At 47.8% G+C, this 25,494-nt stretch overlaps 1 protein-coding gene across 1 annotated transcript in view; it reads right to left on the bottom strand.

The window, feature by feature from the left end:
* Positions 1–14,402: 14,402 nt before the first annotated feature.
* The window catches only part of SVEP1 (sushi, von Willebrand factor type A, EGF and pentraxin domain containing 1), a 133,381-nt gene continuing 122,289 nt past the window's right edge, over positions 14,403–25,494 (bottom strand). Inside the window, exons 47-50 of the mRNA XM_075526166.1 lie at positions 24,891–24,986; positions 21,970–22,065; positions 19,034–19,127; positions 14,403–16,980 (exon numbers count right to left, since the gene is read on the bottom strand). Of these exons, the coding sequence (XP_075382281.1) occupies positions 16,950–16,980; positions 19,034–19,127; positions 21,970–22,065; positions 24,891–24,986 (317 nt within the window). The 3' untranslated portion in view covers positions 14,403–16,949. The remainder of the gene's footprint in view (positions 16,981–19,033; positions 19,128–21,969; positions 22,066–24,890; positions 24,987–25,494) is intronic.

Below are 25,494 nucleotides of genomic sequence, written 5' to 3'. Positions count from 1 at the left end.
GCAGCCCGGCAGGCTGGGGACGATGCTCTACATGTTTTAAAAGGAAACAAAGCTGCTGCTTGCCAGGTGGGTGGCCACGATTGCGCAGCATCTCTCCAAATGCAGGGGGTGTTTTAGGTAGACTTCAGCAGCGACCAGCGGTCACGATCAGCCCAAAGAGCCAGCTTAGACCGGAGCCCCAGGCAGCACAGGAGGTGAATTTGCCTTGCATTTTAAAATCATTTCCTTTGAAGGATGATTGGGTCAAAAAATGCAGCTTGATGGGGATAAAGACTTTTTAAATGAGGCACCAAGTTATTTGTTTTAAATGCATCACTTCCACTGCTTTGTTACTAACAACAGGTCCAGAAGCTCAGGAAGAGCTTTATCAGGCAAAAAGCGGAGCTATTTTACAGCCCACAGCTTTTCTGTTGCTTTGACATGTGACTCGTGTTTGTAAGGAGCACTGACAAACTTTTCACTTGTGGGAGGAACTGCTCCAAAGCCCCTTGAAACGGGCAGGAGCGGGGTTCATCAAGATGCATGCCAGCCCTCACCTGCAGACTGAGCTTTGAGGATGGACCTCCCTGCCTCCGGCTGTGGGGAGTCTGGGGGAAAAGCATCCTCTGAAGGTCTTGGGCGGATGACAGGCATTTAGGGTCCCACAACCTTTCCATGCCAGCGCTGCCCTTTGTGAGAAAAAGAAAAAAAGTCTGATGGGTCTCTGCTACCACTACCAGATTTTACCTGGTAATTGCTCCTTTAGGGTGAAGGGCCTTAAAAATGTGTGAAGACCAGGTTGATGCTTGGCCAGCCCTGTCTCATGGAGAGGGCACTGGAGAGAGGTTGGCCCTGTCCCAGCTGGGGGGGCTCTTAAACTGCATCCTAGTCTGGCGAGCTGGTGGCCAGGGTGCTGACAATAGCCAGGGTGAGAGGGGCTGAGGAAGCAGCACCTGGGGTGAAAAGCAGGTTCACCTGAGGAGGTTCAAGGTGGGAAGTGAAAATCACCATCAGCTGGGGACAGCACACTTGGCTGGGGCCAGCCCTCATTCTTTAATGAACTTGAGGATGTTAAGGGAAAAATGGGAAAGCAGTGCTGCACCGGTGTGGTGGGCTGACCATGGCTGGATCGTCTGGAGCAGAAGTCTGATGAGGAGCGGCTGAGGGAGCTGGGGTTGTTTAGCCTGGAGAAAAGGAGGCTGAGGGGAGACCTTATTGCTCTCTACAGCTACCTGAAAGGAGGTTGTAGAGAGGTGGGGGTCGGTCTCTTCTCCCAGGTAACAAGTGATAGGACAAGAGGAAATGGCCTCAAGTTGCGCCAGGGGAGGTTTAGACTGGATATTAGGAAATTTTTCTTCACCAAGAGGGTTATCAAGCATTGGACCAGGCTGCCCAGGGAAGTGGTTGAGTCGCCATCCCTGGAGGTATTTAAAGGACGTTTGGATGAGGTGCTTAGGGACATGGTGTAGTGGTGGTCTTGGTAGTGTTAGGTTTATGGTTGGACTCGATGATCTTAAAGGTCTTTTCCAACCTATATGATTCTGTGATTCTGTGATTCTGTGGATGCCAGGTGCCCACCAAGCCGCTCTGTTGCTCCCCTCCTCAGCTGCACAGGGGAGAGAAAATACAACAACAGGCTCGTGGGTCGAGATAAGGGCAGGGAGATCACTCACCAATTACTGTCATGGGCAAGACAGCCTCAACTTGGGGAAATTAATTTATTGCCAATCAAAAGTCAGAGTAGGGTAATGAGAAATAAACCCAAATCTTAAAAACACCTTCCCCCCACCCCTCCCTTCTTCCCGGGCTCAACTTCACTCCCGATTTCTCTCCCTCCTCCCCCCAGCAGCGCAGGGGACGGGGAATGGGGGTTGCGGTCAGTTCATCACACCTTGTCTCTGCCGCTCCCTCCTCCTCAGGGGAGGACTCCTCACACTCTTCCCCTGCTCCAGCCTGGGGTCCCTCCCACGGGAGACAGTCCTCCACGAACTTCTCCAGCGTGGGTCCTTCCCACGGGCTGCAGTTCCTCACAAACTGCTCCAGCGTGGGTCCCTTCCACAGGGTGCAGTCCTTCAGGAACAGACTGCTCCAGCGTGGGTCCCCCACGGGGTCACAGGTCCTGCCAGCAAACCCGCTCCAGCCTGGGCTCCTCTCTCCATGGGTCCACAGGTCCTGCCAGGAGCCTGCTCCAGCGTGGGCTTCCCATGGGCAGCCTCCTTCAGGCACATCCACCTGCTCTGGTGTGGGGTCCTCCATGGTCTGCAGGTGGGTATCTGCTCCAGCGTGGACCTCCATGGGCTGCAGGGGACAGCCTGCCTCACCATGGTCTTCACCAGGGGCTGCAGGGGAATCTCTGCTCCAGCGCCTGCAGCTCCTCCTCACTTCCTTCTTCACTGACCTGGGTGTCTGCAGGGTTGTTTCTCTCACGTATTCTCACTCCTCTCTTCCTACTGCAGTTGCTGTTGTGCAGGAACTTTTTCCCCTTCTTAACTATGTTATCCCAGAGGTGCTACCACCATCGCTGATGGGCTCGGCCTTGGCCAGTGGTGGGTCCATCTTGGAGCCGGCTGGCATTGACTCCGTTGGACATGGGGGAAGCTTCTGGCATCTCCTCACAGAAGCCACCCCTGTAACCTCCCCACTACCAAAACCTGGCCACGCAAACCCAATACAACCAGCCAAAAGAGCGAAGGCTGTATGAACCTTTCCTTCCACTCTGGCTAAGGAGGGGTTTGCTGCGTGTGGTGGTGGTGTTGACCTGCCAAAAAGGCCATTCTGCAAACGTCTTACCCATCCCACTCGAGTACTTTGGTGGTACCACACGTTTGAAGTGCTTTCACGTGTCTGACAAATCCCAGAGCCGTGCACCGAGCCTGGCGTTCACATCCTGTGCTGCTTCGTTAAAAGCGTGTGGCAGGCTATTTCTGGAATGTGCAGTGACAGTACCTTCTCTGCCAGAAATGCAGCAGCACAACGGTTACGCTCCTGCCCTGCTTGTGTCGGCAAGTTTGCAAGCACTGGTGCAGGAAGGCTCATGAAGCTCATGCTTGCAAGATGTCTGGGGGAAAATGTACCAACAGGATACTCATGCACTGGGGGAGCGTTGGTAAATCAGTGCCTCTTCCCAAACACACCTTTTTGGTAAAGACTAAGGTCTGCGTTTTGCAGCACCCTGTCCTTGCAGTATTGCCAGTGTCAGGCACTGACAGTCAGGCACTCTCATTCTCATGAGCGAAGCCAAGCAGCTGAACTTCCTGCTAGATTACCTCGTTTGCAGTGGGCTGTTTTAATCAAGCAGGGGGGCAAATGAGCAGAAATAGGGGAGAAGCGGTAGCTGAAACACGTCTGGAGTTTACAACCTGCACCTTCACTCAAGTGGAGTTTGCAAGCCTTCTATAGCAAAACGTATGTTCAAAGGACATGAACAGGCAGGTGGCGTTCTCTTTTGATCCTCTGTTTCACTGCGGAATGCCTCAGGCAGACCCAAAACTTAAATTTGTGCTTTCTGTGCTATTTAGGGGTTCATGTCCATGCCAAGAAAAGACCAGTTTGTTGCTACTCATTAAAAGTGTATTTTCCATAGAGAAAAGCAATTTTTAAGAAAAGAGTGGAAGCTCTTTCTGTTTCTTTTCTGTCTTTTTTCATCTTTAATACATGCATGGTTTCAATACCACAGCTCAGAGTAGATCCACTGCCAGTCCCAGTCAACACAGTAGTAGCCTCCTGTGAGACTCAAAGTGAAAAAAAAAGCAGGAACTGTTGGCCCTGGATGGGCCAAACTGGTTAATGCTGCATTTGCATCAGTCTTCATTTGAGGAGCAGGCTGCACGTTTGAGCTAGGTGTTAAACAGCAATAGCAAGCAGTGAGATCTCAGCCAAGAGGAGGGGAGGAAGAACCCACAGCTGTTAGACGTTTACAGGTTGTCATGGCCTGACAAAATTAATCTTCAGACCGTGCAAGAGTTGGCTCAGTCAATCCCAGAACTATTTGTAATTACCACTGAAAATTTTTGGAGGGCAGGTAATGTACCAGAAGACTCAAAAAGTGCATCATGGCACCTGCACAGCAATCATGACAGACTGTATGACACCAGCCTGATTTTCTCCTGTAACGAGGTAAGAGGTGATGCTGACACACAGGAGCAGGACGCTTGGCACATCGTTGGGCACTGCCCAGGCTTTTTACACCTTCTCCTACACGATTCTCCGCAGCATGGTTTAAATGAGTTTACTAGAAGGTGGGTGCAGACTTTGTTGGATGATTGCATCCAGTGCCAATCGTTTGTGGCCACGTTGCAGAGGTACTTTAAGCAAGGTTTAGGATTGTTTGGGCTTTTTTCTTTGTCAATTGGGTCGCACTTTGTATTTTTATTATTGACCTGGATGCTGGACTGTGGCATGCGCTTCTGACCTCTGCAGATGATGTTAAACTGGGAGGCACTGCCCTGGAGCACAGGAGTAGCACTGAAAATGATCTTGGTGAACTGGAAAAGTGGTTTGGAAAATAAAAGGGATCACTCTGAAAAAAGACAGGTGCAAACACTTATTTGTGCAAACAGTTCCTTTGCATCCCTGCAGCATGTCTGGGAAACTTCTTTCCCTTCTGATAGCTGACAAGTGGCGTCTGGGCAACATGGAGTAGAAAAGAAAAAAGATAAAAACCACCCTTATCAGCACAGGACATGAAAAAAATTGTATCTCATTACTGCTCATACGTGCTGGCTGGAGATGGCCAGTCGGGGGCTGGGGGGATGAGGGTGCCCGTTGGGGCTGCTCAGCCGTGAAAAGGGAAAACACAAGAATGCCTTTGAATCTCGAGTCCTTGGGTGCTGGGTGGCCCTGAGACCATCTGACCCTGGAGAGGTGGCCTTGGAGATGCTTGGACTTGGAGGTAAGCACTGGGGAGAAGAGCAGAGATGTTTCCCTTCTCCCCGCCTCCTTATCTCTTCTCCTTCCTTTCCCTTCCCCTTGGTTCAGTGCAATTAAAATTAAGACAAACAGGAACAAAAACAACCCAGGAGACCATGAGCAGATATGATAAAGAGAAGGAACGTAGCAAACATAGATTATTTTGGAAGGTATGGGACCCCTGCCATCCTCCTTCCCACTGAGACCGGCGCCGAGGGAGATCGTGGGATCAGGGGGCTCTTCCTCAGCACAGGGGCACTGAGGCTTTTAAGTATAAAAGGCTCCTGGGTGCTGCAGAAAAAAATAGAAGAAAGTGGAAAAGTGTGTTTACAGCTGCTTTTAAGGGCAGGATGGCACATCCAAACCAGGGCGCGTGTGCTCTGGGCACAGCAGCCGTGGAGGGACGCCAGCACTGCAGGCACTGCCAGGGGCGGTGGGAGGGATGGAGCTGCAGACCTGGCGTGTGGGCTAGGCTTTAGCCGTCAGCTGGGGCCCTGCTGCCGGCAGAGAAAAGGCTTTTCCCCCCGTGCAAGCCCCCGTGCAACCCACGCTTTGGTGTGGGTCTGCCTGTCCCTGCCAGCAAAGGTGGTTCGTGTCCAAGGTCCGCGTGGAAAGTGATGGGGGACGGGGGACGTGCCCAGGTGCATGTCATGAGCCCATAGTGGCCGGCTCGTGAGCCCCGGCCCAGCTCGCTGGGCTGGTACTGCCCTGAACAGCGGCTGCTGAAGCATTTTGTGGGGACGCACAGCTGCTGATACCACATGTAAAAAAGCTTTGGCTGGACATGGTTGCTGGGTCTCATGGGGAAAGAAAAGCAGAAACAGGATAAAGGCAGGGGAAAAAAGACAAAAAAGCTATATGAGATGTTACAGAGACGAGGAGAAACGTACAGCTGAGCTACACACAGCACAGAGAAAGCCAAGCGATGTCTTGAGCATCCCCTCCTCGGCTGCAAGGGAGTTCAGCTCTAGCACAGACAGGCCGAGGCAGGGGGGTGGGAAGGGGATGCTGCAGAGAGCAGCAGGGCAGGGGCAGCAATTTTGGGCTCCCAGGAGAGTCGCTGCCCTACTGTGAGATTGAAGGCAGAGTCCAGGAATGTGACCAGCTCACAGGAGCGTTTTATTTGGAACTATCAGTCAGACTGCATCAAATCCCGGCCAAAACATCACAGGGTTGGCAAAGAAACGGAGTCATCTTCATCTGACTCTTTTGGCCAAGCTGGAGCAGCGTGCACTTGCTTTGCTCATATGGTAAAACCACTGCTTCCTCCCAGAGGACACTTTGAAGGAAGAGCATTGAGAATAGCCTGTTCTAGGAAAAAAACAGCAGCTGAATGTCACAGACCGTTTTCGCCAAGGCCAGAGCAAAAACCCCTCAGAAAAGGACCCTCAAAGGACTGTTTTACCCAAGGTAGCAAAGCTCCTCAGGGTCCCCTTTTGGTGCAGGAGGACCCAGCCCAGCCCTGGTGTCCCTCATTTGGCCTCTCCGGGGTCAGCCGCTGGGGCTGCAGGCAGAGGCTGTTTTGGTGTCTGCCCTCGGGATGCTGCTTTGCTGGTATCCAGCCCAAAACTGCAAGCAACGGGCTCACACCTGAGGGCTGATGCAACCCGCTGCAACTGCACCCTAGCAGCTCCCTGGGGAGCCCGTTTGCAAACGGTGCCTCAGTGCAAGCACCGCTTTCGGGGGAAGGCAGAGGAGCCTCCCGTTGGATGCCTCTCTTCTCTGCACTGGCGTGGGAGCAGTGCATTGCTCGTCGGGGATGCAGGGTTGAATCCCCCCCCGCCAAAAATCTCCATGAGCAAGGTGGGGTGTCCTCTGTTGTGGGGCTGCCAGGCTGGTCTGAGTCAGGAGCTGCGCCAGCAGGCAAAACACAGGCTCCTGGGACCCTCAGTAGATGGATATGGGGTTGTGTAGCCGTGGGAAATGACAGCAGAGCTAAAAGCCTTTTCTCACGCCTGCCACTCATTCTGTCCCGGGGCGGGCAGGTGGGGGCGAGGGCGGCTGCTGCCTGGGTGCCTCCTCCCAGAAAGTGGGAATACACCAGGTCTGACCTGGATCTTTCCAGACAAGCCTGAACATCATGAAACAAACTTCTGCCACAGCTGGCTTCCTTTGAGTTGTTGTTGTTGTTGTTGTTGTTGTTGTTGTTGTTGCAGTTGCAGTACTTCCCATCTGGTTGCATCAGTCTGGCAAACTGATCTGGTGGGCAGTGCTGCTGATGCAGTGACTGACCAGCAGGAGGGAATCGAAAATCCTGCCACTTTCTAGAAACTTTGCAAAGACCAAGCAGCTGAGAGCCCGCCCCAGCTGTCAGTCTGCAGAGCTGCGCAGGGAGCCTCTGCATGCACTTGCAAAAAGGGAACAGCGAGCCTGAAAGCCCAAACCCACTGCATCCCAAAAGTCAGGTTTTACCCATTGCAGATCTTTTTTATTTCTCCGTGCTTTCACTTATTTCCTGCTTTTGAGGTCCTGGTGATCCCCTATGTGATCGGACATGTAGTTCTCCCAGGGTTTCTTGCATACTCCCCTGTCTGCCTTTGGGGCAGAGGGTACCCTGGTAGCGGTGACATGTGGGACTTTTCTCTTGCATCCTCAAACACCCCACCACAGCTCTGAGAGCCCCAGCAGCCACTGAATGCAAGCTCTGCTTGGCAGTCATGGGCTGGCAGTCGTACAGCCTGGGAGAGGAGCTGGAAAGTCCCAGCTCCAGCCCAGACTGTATCTCTCCATCTCCAGTGCACGGCTGGGCAGATTACTCAGTGCCTGTGCTCTAGTTTCCCCATCTTTGTAGATGACATCAGTACCTGCAAGGCTTGCTATGGAAATTAATTACATGTGGCCGTGGTCTGCAAACAGGCCAAGCTTAAGCCCATCTGCAGAGGATCTGACCTGTAACGCTTGGGGCAGCAGCCTGGCATCGCAGCGAGTGACATCCACGCGTAGCGTTGGCAGCAGAAGCGTGTCAAACCAGCCCAGTTGCAGCAACGCACCGGTGCAGGCAGTAACGGAGAGCGGCAGCAGCATCCGTCCCATCTACTCACCACATCAGGGCAGAGATGGCAGAGGAACCAGAGCTCCTGGCACCCCTACATAAAAGCTTGGCCTGCTGCAGCCTGCTCTGTCTTTGAGCACAGCGGGGCGAGGAATTCTGTAGTCCCAGCATGGGACAACAGCGTGCCACACAGGATGTAGCGTTGCTCTTGGAGGCCAGCCCTGGGTTTGACATGGCAGCCGCATGCTAGTTTGAGAGACAGGGGCCAGTGCAGCTCCGTCAGTCTGCAGAGGGACAGCAGCTTTGCTGCCCAGGGAAGGCTCTTGACTTTCCCCGCTAGACCCATCAGGTTGTCTGCTCGGAGTCCCAGCTGCCCTGCTCCCTGCCGGGTGCATGCCTGCAGGCTGCGTGGCGCTCGCTTTTGGCCCAAAACCACCTCTCTGGGAGGCTGGTTCCACGTGAGCACTCTGGGGATATGGACCCTGTATACAGGTCCTCCGAGGCAGCCAAGCCAATGCGCTGGGCATCGCTTCTCTGCGTGGCTGCCATGCGGAGCAGCGCTGCCCATGGAAGGGATCTTGCCATGGGGCAGAGCAGGGCAAGGCTGCAGGGCACCGGCTGCCGTGGGTCTGACTCAGTGCTTTGCAGCCCTGAAGATGCCTGCCTGCCTCACCGTGCCTGCGTGGGCAGGGCACGACTAAACCTCCCACCAACAGGCTTTCGCTGTTTTTAAATTAGGAGAAGTCACTTTAACCATGGGCAGCTGATCTGGATCGTCCCCTGCAGCCCACGCTCCATCCATGCCTCGGTGCAGTGTGGAGAGACGTGGAGCCAGCACAAGCGCAGGCGCTGCTTCCCCACGCACGGCAGACGCTGCGCCTCTGTGCACACGCGCGTGCACGAGGGAGGTATAGAAATAGCTCATGTGATGCGGAGTATCAGCCATGAAGGTTTTCTCATAGCAGAGATGTTCTGGATTAAGTGACGCCCAAGTCCGATGGAAATTTTTGGGGCGTTGGACAATGTGGAAAATCCAGTTGTGCCCTTTGTTGTCCTTTGACAGGTATTCACCCGGCCTGTTATTTCCTGCTCTAGCCCACTGATGCCTCAGATAGATCCTGATCCTCGGTTTGATTTGAATTTCATTGAACTCCACAGAAGGGCCTTTGCCCAACTCCGAACACCGATTGCCAGGGTCCAAAAGCACCCACTGGTGATGAGAACAGGGCCGAGGGAGACGGTGAGTCCGACCACATCTCAAAAGTGACAGGGTCCTGAGCCTTTTTGGGTTGGACTGGGAGCCTGAGTCTGGCACCAGTGAAGGAGAGGCTCTTGTGCAAGCCTGCACCTTCACTTTTGCTGTTCAGCTTTTATCTCTATTGCCCTAAGACCCAATTATGGATTTTCTTGGAAATGTAGGTGGAGGGACACGGCTCCTTCTAATCCTCGGTGCTTAAGTGTTTGATGGTTTACAAGTGCCAGTGCAGCCTGAGTCACCCACCCCCAGGCAGACTGTCTGCATTCTTCACTACTTCTGCATCTTTTCATGAATCCCCTGAAAGACTCAAAAAACCCCAGTAGCTTCTTGAAAGCAGAAATACAAGAAACCTGTTGGAGTGAGCTCTTTGGACTGTGGAGTGTGTTTATTATGCTGTATCACATCTAGTTTTACACTAACTGAACTGATGAAGTCCAGGATTTTCTCAGAGGGAGCCCAGCCCACAGGTATCCCAAAAAGCACATATGCTTTTTGGTGCAATGGGATATCTGCTCTACTTATCTTCAGTCCTGTTTTTTATATATCCCCAGAGCCACACTCAGCGACTCCTCTCCAAAGCATCCTCAGACATGGTACTTGTACACGGCAGCCACTTGTGTCTGGCTTACGTAGTCCTGCTGGGGATGCAGTCAGGAGCACCCCATACTTTCAGAACATTTAGGTTGCAAAATCACACCCTGAGCAGGAGGGAAATGCTAGAGCCAAGGCTCCCAGCAGGAGACGGCTTTCCCAGTTGTGCTGTGCTGTGTGATCCTTGGTGGCACGACCAGGGCTGCTCCCCCCGCCTGGCTGTTACTTATCTTCCCTTATTTATCTGCTGTTTCAGAGTCCCATGCCTCCAGCCCTTGAGATGTTGTTTTTCCTCCTCCCGTGTGGACGCCAGCTGCCAGAAGCCACTTGCTTCATATGCCAGCCACTTGCTTCATATGCCAGCACATGCTGGAATGGCAGCGACATTATCTCACTGGTGCCGGCCAGAGAGAAATCATAACCTTGCTGGCACCAAAACAGAGATGAGCAAAAAAAAGTTGCACAGGCTCCGTTGCTGCCCCACTGCTGTGCTGAGGGCTGGTCTTTATTTTACCTTCCTCTCTCATGCCTAGAACTCTGCCAGTGTTGCTTCTTCCCAAGCAGGAAACCCACACCTGGTGCAGGTGGGAATAGCCAGGACACCAGCATGCCTTCACACTTCCCTCCCTCCCCAGGGGCACATTTGTTTTGGGTTTTTTGCTCAGGAAGCACTGACTCGTCATTTCTAACTTTAATTTTACGTCATTTCCCCTTAATATGACTATCCTTCCTTTATGTAATTTATTCCCACAGGTGCTTACAGCACCTCCCTGCTTATTAGCAGCAGGATTAATTAATGAGCTGTTTATCCCTTACCCCAGATTGTTAACCAAGCTATTTAACAAAATCAAACCAGGCATCTGGCCTAGGAATACCTGACTGGGCAGCCACCTCTTTTATCAACCTTCTGCATCTAGCTGACGGCAAATATCCAGTGCCAGGCACTTAGCAGCCATCTCACTGGTGTCTGCAGGGCAAGCACAGTTTTTCATATTTATTATAATCCCGTAATGACTAAGGCTGCAGTCCAGAAAAATGCTTAAGCTTGGTTTTAACTGCATAGGTGCAGCTAAGTACCCTTAATGGTTGTATGACATGGCCATATGCTTAAGTGCTTTCTGAACTACAGCTTTATCGAGGTTTCCGTTCTTATCATACCACACAGCCTCCCATTTTGTCATCCCTTTTTTCCAGCATGGAAAAAGGGCATTTGCAGGGTGCTCCCATTACCAGAGGCCCCATGCTGGGTCTGGAGACATGCCCAGGCTCTCCCCGGGCAGAGCTGCAAGGCTGCCGCTGTTCGACACCGTCAGGAACGACTGCGGGCATTTTTGCCTGTACCCCACTCCCTTCCTGGGCTCCTATGCCTGGTGCCTGGCTTTAGTGCCTGGCTGCAGCCCTCTTCCCCCGGGGTGGACAGGCAGCGATAGAGGCAGGACAAGGTCCCGCTGTGACATTTTGGTTTTTGCAGAGGGTGCTGCAAACCTGCCCTTTGCTTGGGGAATCGGCTGCCTCCCCAGCTCAGCCAGGGATAGCTGTGCAGCCTGGCTTCAGTGCTCTGTGTGGCTTGGAGGCTCCCAGTTGACATTACAGCCCTGCAGAAACAGGCAAGAGCAGTAATGCCCTTTATAATTCCATTGGCACTAAGCAGTATTTGGGACCTGCCTACTGTGCACACAGGAGACAGACGGGGTCTCTGCACATCGCTGGATACCGGTGCCCTCTTGCACCAGCCCAGGACCCTGCTAATGGCCCCATCTCTCAAGCAGCGGCCCCGTGCCCAGAGCTGCACAAGCACAGACACGGAAATCCGTTGTGAGCCACACCAGTGGAGCGGGTGTCAGGGAAAAGGGAGATCCCAGGCTGCTGCAGAGCAGGGGGAGAAGGGAGCAGCATCTCCTCCCCACCTACTCTGCTCCACGCTTGAGGTGTCTGCCTGGCAAATGCAAGGGCCAGTCTCCACCCCAAGCAAGCACAGCCTGCATCTGTAAAATGAGAAGCGTGGCCATGGAGCGCAAGAGGCAGCAAGGCAAGGCAAGGCAGCAGCAGCTGGAGGAGTGCTCCGTTCCGCAGAGCTGCCGCTGCGTGTTGCAGAGGCTGCCAGCCCTGCCTGCAGCAGCAGTAGCACAGCTTAATCACCCTTCCCACTGCTCCTCCTCCCCAGCCTGTGAGGCTGCTGGTTTCATGTCCGATGAATCCCGGTCACTTCTGAGTTAGCTGCAAAAATCATGATGCTCCTCTTCCAACAGAGATGGAAATACTACAGCCAGGATATTGAAAACAAAGCAAAAATATAGGGACTGTGCTGAGGAAGTAGCTAGGAGGGGAAAGGAGGGGAAGGCATGACTAAGAGCCAACAGGGAAAGCCCTGGCTGTGTTTGCAGGGCTCAGTGGAGACTGAGCAAGCACAGTTGCAGTGATTGCTCTTTGCCACCCGGTTGCGTAAGGACAGACTCATTTCCTGAGGCTGCTGGGATAAAGCAGAGCAAAATCGTCATGGAGGAGAGAAGAGTGCTGGGCGGAGGCACGGCATCAGTCCTCACCGTGCTCCTGGCCTGCTAGATGGTGCAGGCCAGGAGCACCACAGTGCCAACCCGTCCCTCCCCAGAAGCCTCCTTTTCGGGCCTTCGCCATGCATGCAGGGTCTGGGAACAGTCAGAGCGGGTGCTGGTCCGGGATGGCTGACGTTGTCATAGCCTCGAAGTTTCTGGAGACGAAGAGGGCACTGGAGTTTCCAGGACAATCTGCTCAGCAGCTGTTGCTTGCAAACAGCCATCTGAAGGAGGAAGACTTACATTCAACAAAGAGACTAGACTGGGAAGAATAAGGTTGGTGCTGGTCCACTGGGCTAGCAATGAGGTGTATGGATGACATCTGCAGAAGGGCTACCATTAATAGTGATGATAATGATGCTTAAATCTCATCTGTCTGCTTTCATCTGCAGCGCCTTGGAGGAGAAGGAAGGGCTCATCTGGCCCATAGAATGGGAAGACTTGAAGTGACTTTCTTGTGGTGACACAGCCTCCCACCGGCTGGCAGAAACTCAGTGTCCTATCCTCTAGGCCATGCATGGTGCTTCTTGTAGCACAAGGTGGTCATGCTGGTCCATCCATGTGAACAACGTCTGGCAGGATGGACCAGCCCACACCAAAGAACATCAGTCAGCTTGTGAAGAGCATCCGCTTTTAGAGCGCTTTGAGATCAGCTGGGAGAGGTGGCAAGCACGCAGACCTTGATATTGGCAGGCGCTAGCAACACATCAGCCTAGAAAGCAAGGGTAATGCAAATGCAGCCCTGGTCCTGGGAGAGGAGCTTGTTGTAAATGGGACGGATATTGGAAGAAGTGCTGTGCTTCATGTGCATGACTGGAAATAACCTTAGAGAAAGAGATCAATAATGGTGCTGCGCATTCCACCTGGCCTGCCTCTGGGTACTGCAGTGCCTGCCTCTCGCTGCTGGAAATGCGCGGTGAAGGTATGTTCTCCCAGAAAAGCATCTGCAGTGCGGTAAAAGCAGCAGGGATCCTTTCCGCAGTGAGGATCCAAACTGCTCGTAAGACAAGTTTGAGATGCACAAACTGTTCCTGCACTGAGACGCAAAAGAGATCACTACTCAAACTGTCCTCAAGGTAAAAAGGTAACTCTGCACGGTAACAACTGCTGGCACACTAACCCTGTCCAGTGCCCCCTGAGATCAGAGCAGACACTCGTATCTTTCCCACTGTACTTCCAAGAGCAGAGAGAAATAGGTGTCAGGAGACTCCCTTCAGCGTTTAACTTGTTCAGTTTTCATGGCAAAAAGGACAGGGCCAGGGAAAGACCCCCATTCTTACCACACTTCCTTTTAGATAAGGCAGTGCTCTGTACTTCTACAGCGCGCACAAGATCTGCCTGCACGTGCAGAGGCAGCCCAGCTGTTCCCACTCAGGATTATTACCAGTATTTGGAGGATCGTAAATTTGAGATGTAAATTTGCATCTTTTCTATCAGAGGCACATCAAATTTCAGGGCTTCATTAACAGCACTGTCTGTAACCTCAGATAACCTTTTGGGCTGGTGGCTTAGCGGGAGGCTTTGAAACACTGACCACCTCTTGCACTTTAAAGTCTCCACGTACGCCTATGTTATAAAAACATTGAAAGGCTTACTAACATTACTTTCAAAAACCCCACACCCTAAATCTTTTGACTGCTATGTCATATATGCTCCTTGTTTGGAGAAGTGGTGTTTGAGTTACAAAGTTTTCTTTCTGCTATAGTACATTTTTAACCTCAACTGTCTTTGAATATGGGTGTCTCCATAGCTTTAAAAATTCCAGCACTGGTGCAGAATAAAACAAACCGTATCTCTATCTGGTGTAAGTAGTGAGTGAAGCAGGTTTTAATGCATCAGTTTATGCCAGTGGTAAATTTGGCCCTGACAGGTTTTAAAATATGCTCTAGCAGCAGAAAGGATTTGACAAATTATGTGCTAACTGCATTTTTATCGGAAGACCAAACCTGGACTAATCCAGCACATCCTTTTAAGATTACTGGCGATTATTTTGTCTTTTCCCTTGAGTGGAGTTCCATTTCCCTAATACTCAGGCTTTGCCAGCAGATCCTAAAGGGTAGGTCGGTATTCTTGTTGCAAGGCATTAAGAAAAGAGTGCAATGTTGCCTCTATATGGGTACTAAACAGGGTGCAACTTTATTTACAGTGTAAAGTGCATCACACAGAAGTCGTTTAAAACACACAACAAGCAGTGACATAAATGACAATACAGTACTGGGTAGGGAGGGGAAAGTGTTCCAGCAAGTATCAAAACATCATCAACAGCACTAATATAACAGCCTCTAGTTTCAGCTACTCTGTCCTACCACTGCATCTCCTTACGAAACGTGTTGACTGGGTTGATCCCAGGACTCCATGTACTAGTCACTAGTGTGAAGCTGCAGTGCTAAAAGCCATCCCGCAGCCCTAAAGTCTCCAACAATGTCCTGCAGCGCCTAAGCACTGTCCTCACCACTGCTGTTCTGCTCTGGAGATCACCAGGGCAGAGTCAGGGCACACACCAGAGAAGCACACTGGAAAAGGGACCAAAACATGAGAGTGACATATAAATAAAGATCTGCTTTTCTCACCCATGCACTCTTTCCCTTGAGAAGTCCTGTGTTGCTCACTGCAGCTTCCATTCATATGCTGTTAAGGCAGCAAGGAGGTCAAGGAACGAAGTGCCTACGAATGGTGGTGACTATGGGTTGAAATGCGGACATTATTTACTGAACACTAACTTCAGTCAAAGCTGTAAACGTCGATGGCTGTGGAGCTGGGAGACAGAAGATGGTTGCTACGTGCTAGCAGAGTCCATTAGAAAAAGAAGGTTGTGGGAGCTGAAACGACAACTCTTCAGCTGGTTGCAGCTCCCACTGGGAAGGAATCTACATTCACATTAATCTGATCCCCTAATGACTCCTATTCTTTACCTGTTTTTCTTTTAATTGGCTGAAAGCTCTTACTGGCTCACAACTTCGCTTGTTTCTTTCTTCCCCATTTCTGGTCTTGGGCTAACAGCCATCAGTTATGTGTCAGTATTTACTAGTGCCCTATTACTGTAGCTGTGAGCTCATTTTGATGTCATGTCACTTTCCTGTGTCCAAGTTCATGCATTCATAAAAGGAAGGTAAATCTATAAAGGGGAAGGGGTGGGGCAGGTTGTGCACACTCTTAATCTGGAGGATTAAACTAAGCAGGACTGCTACAGATAATAAAATTTATTTCTCCTTCTTCTTTCCCAGTGCTGACTGCAAGTCATGCTTTTCTATTATTACTGGGAAAAATGGAGCTTCTGATCAATGACTCTCAGGTTTTCACTCTAACATCTTCTTTCATAGATCAGACATTTTGCTAAATGATGATAATTACCAAACATTTGACCTCAAAAAATGCATGTGATTTCCACCTTGTAATTCCACCACCCTGCTTAACCATAGGTACATCTTAGCATCTCAGTTCATTAGAGCATGACTTAACGATGGCATTCAGGTTTGTGTTATCCTCAGATGCAATGGGATCAAGTGTGAGAAAGAGAAATCTGACTGCATGTGTGCTCTCAGTATGTCTCACTCAGCCAAGCATTTCTGCCTGTGTGTGTACTTGAGAGGCCTTTTCCAGTTCTCTGAGGGTTCTGCATAACAGAAATACATCCTTTCTGTATGCAAACAGCAAAGTTTCACCCGTAAACATAACTGGTGCCTTCCCTCTCCATCTTAAGGGCAGTCAAACTTTGGGACCCGAACCCCATGTATCAAAAGCATTCACCTGGCAGACAGCTGCTAGACATGTATTTCATAATTTACACAGGAAAGGGATGGTGGTTACAGGCAGGTGGTGAGTCCCACGGCAAGTGGGAAGCATAAGTTTCAGTGGTCCGCCTGCTTCCCACTGCTGGATCCTGGATTATCCAGCTTTAGAGCTACACCTGCACTGCCCGTAAGCCAAAAAGCCTCAAAGGCTCTTGTTGGCTAGACTTGGTCCACTTTAATTTGAATGACATGATGTTCTCTCATATCTTTTACATTTTTGACTATTTTACCAATAAATCTCAGGTAAAATTCACACCGATGCCTTCCATTAAGTCACCCTCCAAGGATGTTAATGTCACATAATATACATTACAGAATCTTCTTCTTATGCCCACCAGAAACTGTGGTTACAACGTGAACTTTATCACATGTACTTCTAATTTACATCAACATGAGTTCAGAAACAGGCCCAATGCAAAGTTTAGCGGCTCAGTTAGCCTTGCGTAACTATTCTTTACTGTTGAGTTGCTGGACAGCAGTATGCTTTGGCAGATGGTAAGCAGAATTGCCACATTCTGTTTAATCACGGTTGGCAGTATAGTATGGTTTAATTAGCTTACTGTATGTAAGAAATGGGAGGGACTTCACTGTACCCAACCACTTCCTCAGTGGACAGTAGGAATCTTTACATTTGTATGTGTATGTGTGTATGGTGTGTTTGTAGCAGCATATATTTGATAATACTTTTGTAAATGAAAAATACAGACGATTTCTTTAAAAATGGAAAGGTATAGTAAAAATGTATCACAAAATAAAATATAAAACAAGGGAGCTGGGGGGGAAGGGAAGCAATGGATTTGATTTACAATGCATTAGATTCCAAGCCCTGGTGCCCAGGCTGAAGAAAGGTATCTGAATGTAGAACTGCTGCTCTGATGTTAAAAGGGATAGAATCCAGCCTTCCGTTTCCTGTGTCAAAAAACACAAACAAAATAAAATCAGTGCTGTACTGAACATACCAAACAAGATCAACAGTGAGGCACAAGAGGATGGTGTTTGAAACCAGGGCACCAGGGATTAGAGTGCCACAGCTCAAGATGGCATATTGAGAGGGGAAGAGGTTGGGCATGGGGAATAGAGATATCTGGCATTTAATGTAAGTCATGACTCATCATAGAGTGGTTTGGAGCTAATCTTGCCCTGGATGCTGATAAAAGCTTTTGGCCCTTTCAGCTTCCCCTTATAAATCACACCTAGTTAACCTGCAACAGCGAATCTTTGCTATCATAGCATTTACTCCTGTTCTGCCTGTATTGTTTTTGAGTCCTCAGAACAGTATTGTACCCCATAAAGAGCCACCAGAGGCTGAGGCCAAAGCTTAAGAAAATAGGAAACAGATCTCAGCACTTGTTTCTGTCCCTTCCCCTCCAGCCACCCAGTTCTGTGTGGGAAACTTCCTCTCAAACAGCTCTTGAAGGGACAAGCTGCTACACTGCAAGCCTGTAGGGCTAATGATCCACCTTCTCTCAGACTTCACAATACAGCACAGACCTGCGGACTTGAAAAAAAAAAAAACAAACCCAAGAAGAGTTCAGTTTGGTAATAGCCTGAAACTTTGCTTTGCCTCAGAGATAAACTCCATAATTTTTGACTGCTAATCCACTGGATTTGGGCTTCTCTGCCTCATGTCCTCAATGGAAATACTATCAGACTTTAGATGTGTAGCTTTCAGTCTAAAGCTGGTTACTGTTTGTTGGTAGCACATTTAAGTTGCTTCACTTAGGCATATATAATCACAGCTGACAAATGACAACTATTCATTTTGGACAATGTAATTTCTCAAACAAGCATGTTTTCTGTAGCTTTAACATAAACAGTGTATCAGAGAGACAGGGAGGAATGTCTGTCACTACTTGTCCAGAAAGAAGAATAGAAAAAATGTACAAAGTCACAGGCTTTGTCTGTATCTCGGAGAAAAACATTAATATTCAGCTGTTATTTATTTAGCTCTCCAGGATAATGACCAATGTGTTCAGTATGAGCCACTGTGAGTTAAGGTATAAATATTTTTGCTAGCGTGTGTTTCATGGCCCTCATTAATATTCCATGCAGGAGGCAGGAGAACTCATGCTGCATGTTTTGTTATTATATCTGATTCCCGACCACAACAATATCATTACCATTCCACCTGCCTTCCCTCTTCAGGGTTGTAAATGGCTCTTAATGGCAGCATGAAATAACAGCTTTCCAAAGAAAAACTGAGTCCTGTTCAGACTGCCCTCGAAGCCGAACACCCAAACTTCACAAATTAACTTTAAAAAACAAAGCTACAGTTAAGACTTATAAATGCTGCCTTGCATGGTGATGGGGCTCGCTGATTTGAAAACCTAGTCTGCTATTGGCCCCATTAGACACGAATCGGCAAACCAAAACACAAGCACTGGTAAGAGTCTCTAAAAGAGAGCACACGTGAACCAGATCTAAGCCCAGTCCTTGGGGCTATTGATACTGCCAGGTGATTTGGGCTGGGACTTGACTCAGAGGCACTGTGTTGTATTCTTTAAATGATTACACCACTCAACACTAGGTCTAAGAAGAGCTATTATTTATAACATCTGTTGCATGACCGTAGTCTTGAACCTGGATCCAGCTGAGATATATACAGTTCAAAATGAACATTAGTACACAGTAGGCCACCCAAATTTCCTGAAGAACATTCTGTATTACATCAGAACAAACACTTCCATTTACACCATTAAAAATAAGGCTAAACCTTGCAGGTTTGTCTGTCTGCTTATATGTAAATGTAGCATTTCCTGAGTTTTCTAGAAGTTTGGCAAGCATTTTGCACAGTACTCTCTAAGGTCTTTCCAGATTGCCCATAAATCATGAGCCAATGACTACTGATTTACAGACTCTAGAGATGCTCAAAATGTGCAAAATTAATTGCACATTTTTCAGATTTAGAGTTCAGTAGGGTGTGATTCAGCCTAGCTAGGGGACAGTGCTCAGCAACACTTACCTAGAGCAGTCATGTCCAGTCCACGATGAGGGACAATAGCACCGATTTGGTCGTATGCACTTCCCACCATTTAAGCAAGGCAACTGGCAAACAGCTGCATACAAATACACACACACAGAGTTGCATTAATGACTACACCCACAACAAGCTGATTAAGGAACAGGGCACTGAAAATCCAGCCTGCATTATTCTGTTAAGAATGGACCACTCTCAAAAGTACACATTGAACATCAGCTGTGAGCCTGCTATAAAAGATGGTTTCCTCTGGAAAGTGCAGCCTTAGAAGCACGTCTGCTGCATGTGATTTGACCCTCTCTACTACGTTTGCTATCTGCTGCAGTGTATGAGCTGCATGAAACAGCCAGTGTATTATTTTATGTTGCCCTAAAAATTCTGTTCTTTTTGCCTCAAGTTGAGGCAAAAAAAGGAATGCAAGTGGAAGCAGGAGGAGGAACTAGAAGAGAAGAGTCAGAAGATCAAAAGGAGAATAGGCCTTATTTCTAGGAAGAAAACGTGGGTGTTTATTTGAAAGAAATGTCACGGCTAAACAGTAGCCAGGACAAGCAGACACCAGACATGGTAAGAAAGTATAGAAAAAGGCAGCATAAACAGAGAAAGTTAAAGGTCAGGAAGCCATTTACAGATCAACTGCAGGCAAGGAGTAAGACTTTACACAATGGCACCTGTATGGAGACAAGGAAAGGAAGCAGAGAATGCCAGTAAGTTCCTGAAAGACACTGGATAGCCATAGGAGGTGTGACTAGGTGGTACACAGCATTTGAATTAGAGAAGGAACACTAGCCTGCCTGGTAGGGATGTGCTGGGCCAGCTGTGAAATGGCTGCACCTGCTTTTGTGTGACAGCCTAAACCAAGGATATCAAGTAACCAAACAAAAGTCAAAGCTTCAAGTCTTCCTATCAATTTTGAGACTGGAAGATAAAGCACCATACAATTTACAGAACAGATTCAGAGACTCACTTAATGAGGTCCTTCAAATGCAGACATTTATATCACAGGAAAGCTGAAAGACATGAAGGCTTTTAAGCAGATAATGCCATATCTAGAGGACAGATCTAAAGATACCAGTGAGGACAAATGCTGGGTAATACTTTTGCAAGGAATGTGCATCAAGAAACACTGATTAAAATGGAATGACAGGAAATGGAAATGAGTAAACACAGGAATGCAAAAGGAGATGGAAATACACTACTCTGGTTCCTCTGGGCCAAACAGGAACAAACAATGGCAGGAGGTTATAGAGATGGACCATCCCTGTGCAATTAAGTGCACCAAGTTTGCCATGTTGAAAATGACTTCTGATTCTGGAATGAAGCATATGAATGAAACATCTTTAGCTCTCACTTTATGCACATAATTATTCCTGTGAGACCAGCAGTTAATCCAAGTATTTCTCATTTCACTTTGCTCTGTCATGGCAAAAGGTCAAGACCAGTAAGTAAAATAAGAAGTGGTTTAATAACTTCATAAGCAGTGGTTATAAGCTTTTATGAATGGGCTTTGGCACAGATGCAGTGGCTTACTAGAATTTTTTCTTTAGCTACCAAAAAGCAAGTCAGCCTGAACAGTTTTGAATTGCTGGCCCAAAAGTGAAAAAGCCATCTATCTTCCTAACCATCTATGCTGTTATAGCTGCAAAGTTTGTGAAATATGAGAGGAAATGATGCATTATGTGCTAGGCAAGTGTCCCTTCCAAAAACAGTAGTTCTGAGTTAAAATGTTCACTCTGGAATTTCAGTTTGCTGAAGAATGGTTGGGTTTGCAGTGTATCACACAGTTTATCACCCAGACTAACTATTCTTATCAGTTGAACAAAGAATATGAACATTCATTAACAAAAGCATGAACTCCTGCTCCAGTTCACCCAATCAGCCACTCCAAAGTCTTGCAGGAAGGCAAAACCGGGCTTTCATGTTAAGGCCCTGTTAACAGTCAGTTAAGGTGCACCTGGACAATAAAAATACAGTGAACAAACAGTAAATAATTTTTAAAAATAGGTAACATTTATTAGTGATTGAGATTTAATAATGATTGAAAGACATTTCAATGATCACTCAATTGCTATGAATTTTACTGGCTATTTCCACAGGCACAGCCTTTCAAAACTGAGGTTTGTTTAGTCTTGATGTGGAACCATATATAGCAAACTTGGGTTCAAATATTACTCCTAATTGCAAATCAACCTCAGCTGACACAAGCTGACTTGCCAGGACACAGGTCTGGAGCCTAGAATCACTGCTCTCACTATCCCTCGCTATTTTGGTGTGCTACATGCCTTTCAGCCTTGGTTAGGTGCAAATAAGAGCTCTAGTAAAATGCAGCGCATGTTAAATTTGTTCAGAGAACTTAGATGATACCTAATGTAAGGTACCCATGTACCATGTACACAGTACCTTACATGGGTACCATGCACCCATTAAACTCAACTATCCTTAAACAAATCCTTGCTTTGCTCTGGCCTCTTGCTTAGCTCAGAACTCAGGCAGTAAGTGGGAATCCCCCAAACCAGACAGCTATGTGGTGAATAACCTCTGTAGTACCTGCCCCTTGTTTGAGAGTTTAATGGTGACCTGCATATGCTGAAGATGAAAATTAAATTCTAACTCTTCTTGGAATGGACAGTCTAGTTTTATCCTTCTCTTTGGAAATCCTCTCTCCTCTGCACTGCTTTTGGCAGAGAGCACTCTTGTGAATTCTGTCTGTCCTTTCTGGGAGCAAACTTTTCTGAGTCCCTCATCAGGGACTACTCTGAAAATAGTTTGCAGCTAGGGACAGCAAATCCTCCAGGAATATTATTGCAGGCCTGGGTTTTCCTGTGAGAAGCTTAGTAGTTCTCCAGAGTGCTTAGTGAACTGTGCTAGGTATTGGTAGTAGAGTTACAAAAAGTGAGAAAAAATGCAGTTGAAAGGAGTTTTACCCATATGGCAGCGCGATCCAGTCCATCCAGGGGGGCAGTCACACTGGTAGGGGGCCACACAGCGACCTCCATTGAGACATGGCAGAATGCATATTGCTAAGGAGAGGAGAAGAGAACCAGTGAAAAGAATTATCTCCCATGAAAGCAAAGAATAAAGTGTGCAAGAAAAGAACCTATGTTTAATTAGAAACTCTACTACCCCTCGAAGTGTTTGCATGCAGCATCAGCAGAGTTGAGTAGGATCTACCCACAAGGCATGAGCAACAAATACAACTGCCATGGCAGCCAGAAATGAGAAGGAATGATGGCAAACAAATGGACAGACTGGAGCAGTTGCTAGAGTCCTTCAGATGCCTGTAGGCTCTGTGCTCACTGGAAACGAGCAAGGCTGTTTGCTTGCTTCTCATGTGTAATATCCACAGACATTGCCCACTTTTGTGACAGTGGCTAACAAAATCAGTTCATGCTTTAATTACAAACAACTGGATTGTTTGTGAATTCCCTGGTGTCCCACAATATAACATCCAAAACAAGTTAATCTATGCACTGCCCATAGAAAAGCACTTGGTCTGGGCCAGTGCAAACATGCTGAGACAGGTGACACCACAAACCCCCCAGTGGAAAGACAGCTTTGATACAAGGCATTTTTGGGTTGCAACAGGTTGACTGTGGCTGGAAGCTTTGGGGAAGAAACAAAGCAGATACTAAGCAGCTGATGGCCTTTGGACTGAGCACCAATCAAGCCACACTGCTCCTGTGAGCAGATCTGCAAAACTGTCCAACATGCACACTGTTCGTGACTTAAGCACCTTCAAAAAACTACCATCTCTGCTACCCTAACTGAATGAAGTACTTGTGTGAACATGCTCTAATAAGAGCAAGAGTTCAGCTGGGTCTCAAATTTGGACCCTTGAGTGGCACTTCCAGTGGAGTTATATACTAGGAAGGTGGATGGGGGCTGCAGAGGATTGATGCAGAGGTTCTTCCTCTTGCGCTGCACAGCAGAGGTCAAGCTGACCAGATGCAATCAGCCTGGATAAGAAAAGAACAGTGAACTTCCACAGAGCTCACAGGACCAACCCATACCACCAAGAATTACTTGTCTATATCATTAAACTAGTAGTGCTCTGCATGTTTTTTAGTGGTCAGGCCTCTCTCGGGAAGATGAATCTATCTTGTTATCTGTGAAATGTACTGTGAACTACAAGGTGACTGAATTCTGTCAGAGCTCTGTGGCCTCACCTGTGGCCTGATCCTGACAGAGCAGTGCTCAATGCTAGCACTCAAAAATACCTTTGACTTCCAGAACAGGTCCTCAACTCCAAAGACTAAACCTATCTTTTCTGTTCACTGGTGCCCTTTGCTTGACAAGCAACGCTACAAAATTGAGGTGGCACTAACCAATTTTGGGAATCCTTTTCCCCTCTCCTCACTACCTATGCCAAAGTAAAGGAAAAAAAAAAAAAAGAGAGCTACTGCCTGTATCTGCATGAAGTGTGATCTGGCTAGTCAGCTGCCTGTTCATTTTCCTCATACAGGAAAACAGGGTCTGAACTGGGACGACAGATCAAAACGACGGGGGGCATAAAATTTGTCCTCTGGTCCTGAAGAATGCATGAAATATCATTACTAATGGTAAGGTAAGGAAATCAATTGTGGCATATCAAACACAATTCTGCCAGACACAGGGCTCAGTCCTCTTCTGCTGAAACTGTGAAACATACAGGGCTGAGTTTGCATGTCTGGCTATGGTGGTACTGACAGACATAGGGACAGCAAAACAGGGGCTGTGTGAATGCACTGCATAGCTCGAGTTTCTCTAAAGGCAGAAGGACCAAAACTTGCTGAACCTCTTCTCATTCTGCACCTACAGCTAATTTGTGTCATGTGGAACTGACACTGCTGCAGAGAAGACTTGAAAGCTGCAGAGGTAAGATTCAGAGGACCATTTTAAGATGTGATACGTCTACCTAGCAAAATGCTTGAACCACATTCCTCTCCATGACCTACAGGAAGACATGCCACATCTTTTTGTAGGTCTCCATGTATACTCAGAGCCAGGGACAGTGAGACCACCTCAGCTGCAGGTGTTCTTGGACATGCCACAGCTTTATGTCAGGGCCATACTGAGTACTAAACACAGTAAGGGTACTTTCCTTTTCTATCCACATAGACCCATTCCTAACTATGTGTACAGTAATGAGGCTTCTCGTGCAGAAGCTACACCAGCATGAAAGAGTTAGCCCTCCCAAATTCCTTGTGCTGAGATCATCACAAAGAAAATGGGAAACATGGCACAAACTGGCATCCCCAATGTCACCCAGGGAATCTCTGACAGACCCAAGAGTCAGATTTGGCTCTTTTAAACCAGAACAGGTCCAGGTCTCTAACTATTCAGAGATCCAGGCCAGGAAAAGCCAGGCCAGAATTTGTGGGTTACAGGTACACAGGTCAGGAAGGACAGCATGGAAAAGGTGACACAGTTGTATTATTTGAACATGAATTGATCAGGTTCATAATCACAGACTGATAAAAAAGGAAGCCAAGAAACAAATGCAGCCACCTGCAGAACACTCACATCTCTTCTGTTCTAACCCTTGTGCTTCCCCCAATCATGTATTGCTATTAGAAATAGACTTTGGAGAATGGAAGCAGGCTGTTCTTCAGCTATAGTGAAAGAGCATCCACAAACAAAATTGCATACATTAAAAAAGTGCTTGTTTTGGTTTGGAGATGTCAGGGGATGGTCATTTGTCTAGAATGGTCCTTAATGTTCTCTCTAATTCATCAAGCAGAAAAAAGTAATGATTTTTATGTTTTTGGCTCTTATGCCTTTAATTTTCCCACCTGGTTCACTGCAGTAAATTCAGTTGTCTTACCTACAACATCCTTAAAATTACACTTAGGGATGATATACATACGCTCTTCACAGAGACGACCCATCCAGCCATCTGGACACGAGCAGGCATTTGGTCTCTCACAAACGCCACCATTCTGACACGGGAACCGACAGACAGCTGAAAACAATACAATTTCATGACAAACTCAAGACAGTTATTTAGAAGCTTAGTAATTCAGCACCTTGTACAGATCTTTGCAGTTGTAAAGTTTAGAGTAGAACAAACAAATGTGGTGAAGTTCAGAAACATAACTTGACTTTGACTTCAAGGGCTACATTGTTTCCTGGCTCTGTGTGCCTAACTAGGTATTGTGAGCAAGAGCGTGGGAACTGTTAAGACAATCAAAAATTGTCCCTGGCAAGAATGAAAACTTAGAAGTTTTAGCATAGTTGGGTAAATTATTTGGACAATGTTTCAAGGCTGATGCTATGCTTTATCTGTTTTTCCCCACTCATTTTTGTAAAACAAAACAAAAAACTCCACCCCAAACAAAAACTATTACCCTTTTCTTTTTTTTTCTCTTCTAAATTAACTCTAAAATGAAATCAAACTTTCTTCTAACCTTGGTATGAAACATCAAGATAATGCTGTCTGGCATAATACAGGGTTTGTTGAAAGTAAGATT

The sequence above is a fragment of the Mycteria americana genome, chromosome Z (genome assembly GCF_035582795.1).
Source record: "Mycteria americana isolate JAX WOST 10 ecotype Jacksonville Zoo and Gardens chromosome Z, USCA_MyAme_1.0, whole genome shotgun sequence".
Lineage (NCBI taxonomy): Eukaryota > Metazoa > Chordata > Aves > Ciconiiformes > Ciconiidae > Mycteria > Mycteria americana.
The sequence above is the reverse complement of the archived record's forward strand: the minus strand, read 5'-3'. Positions and strand labels throughout refer to the sequence as shown.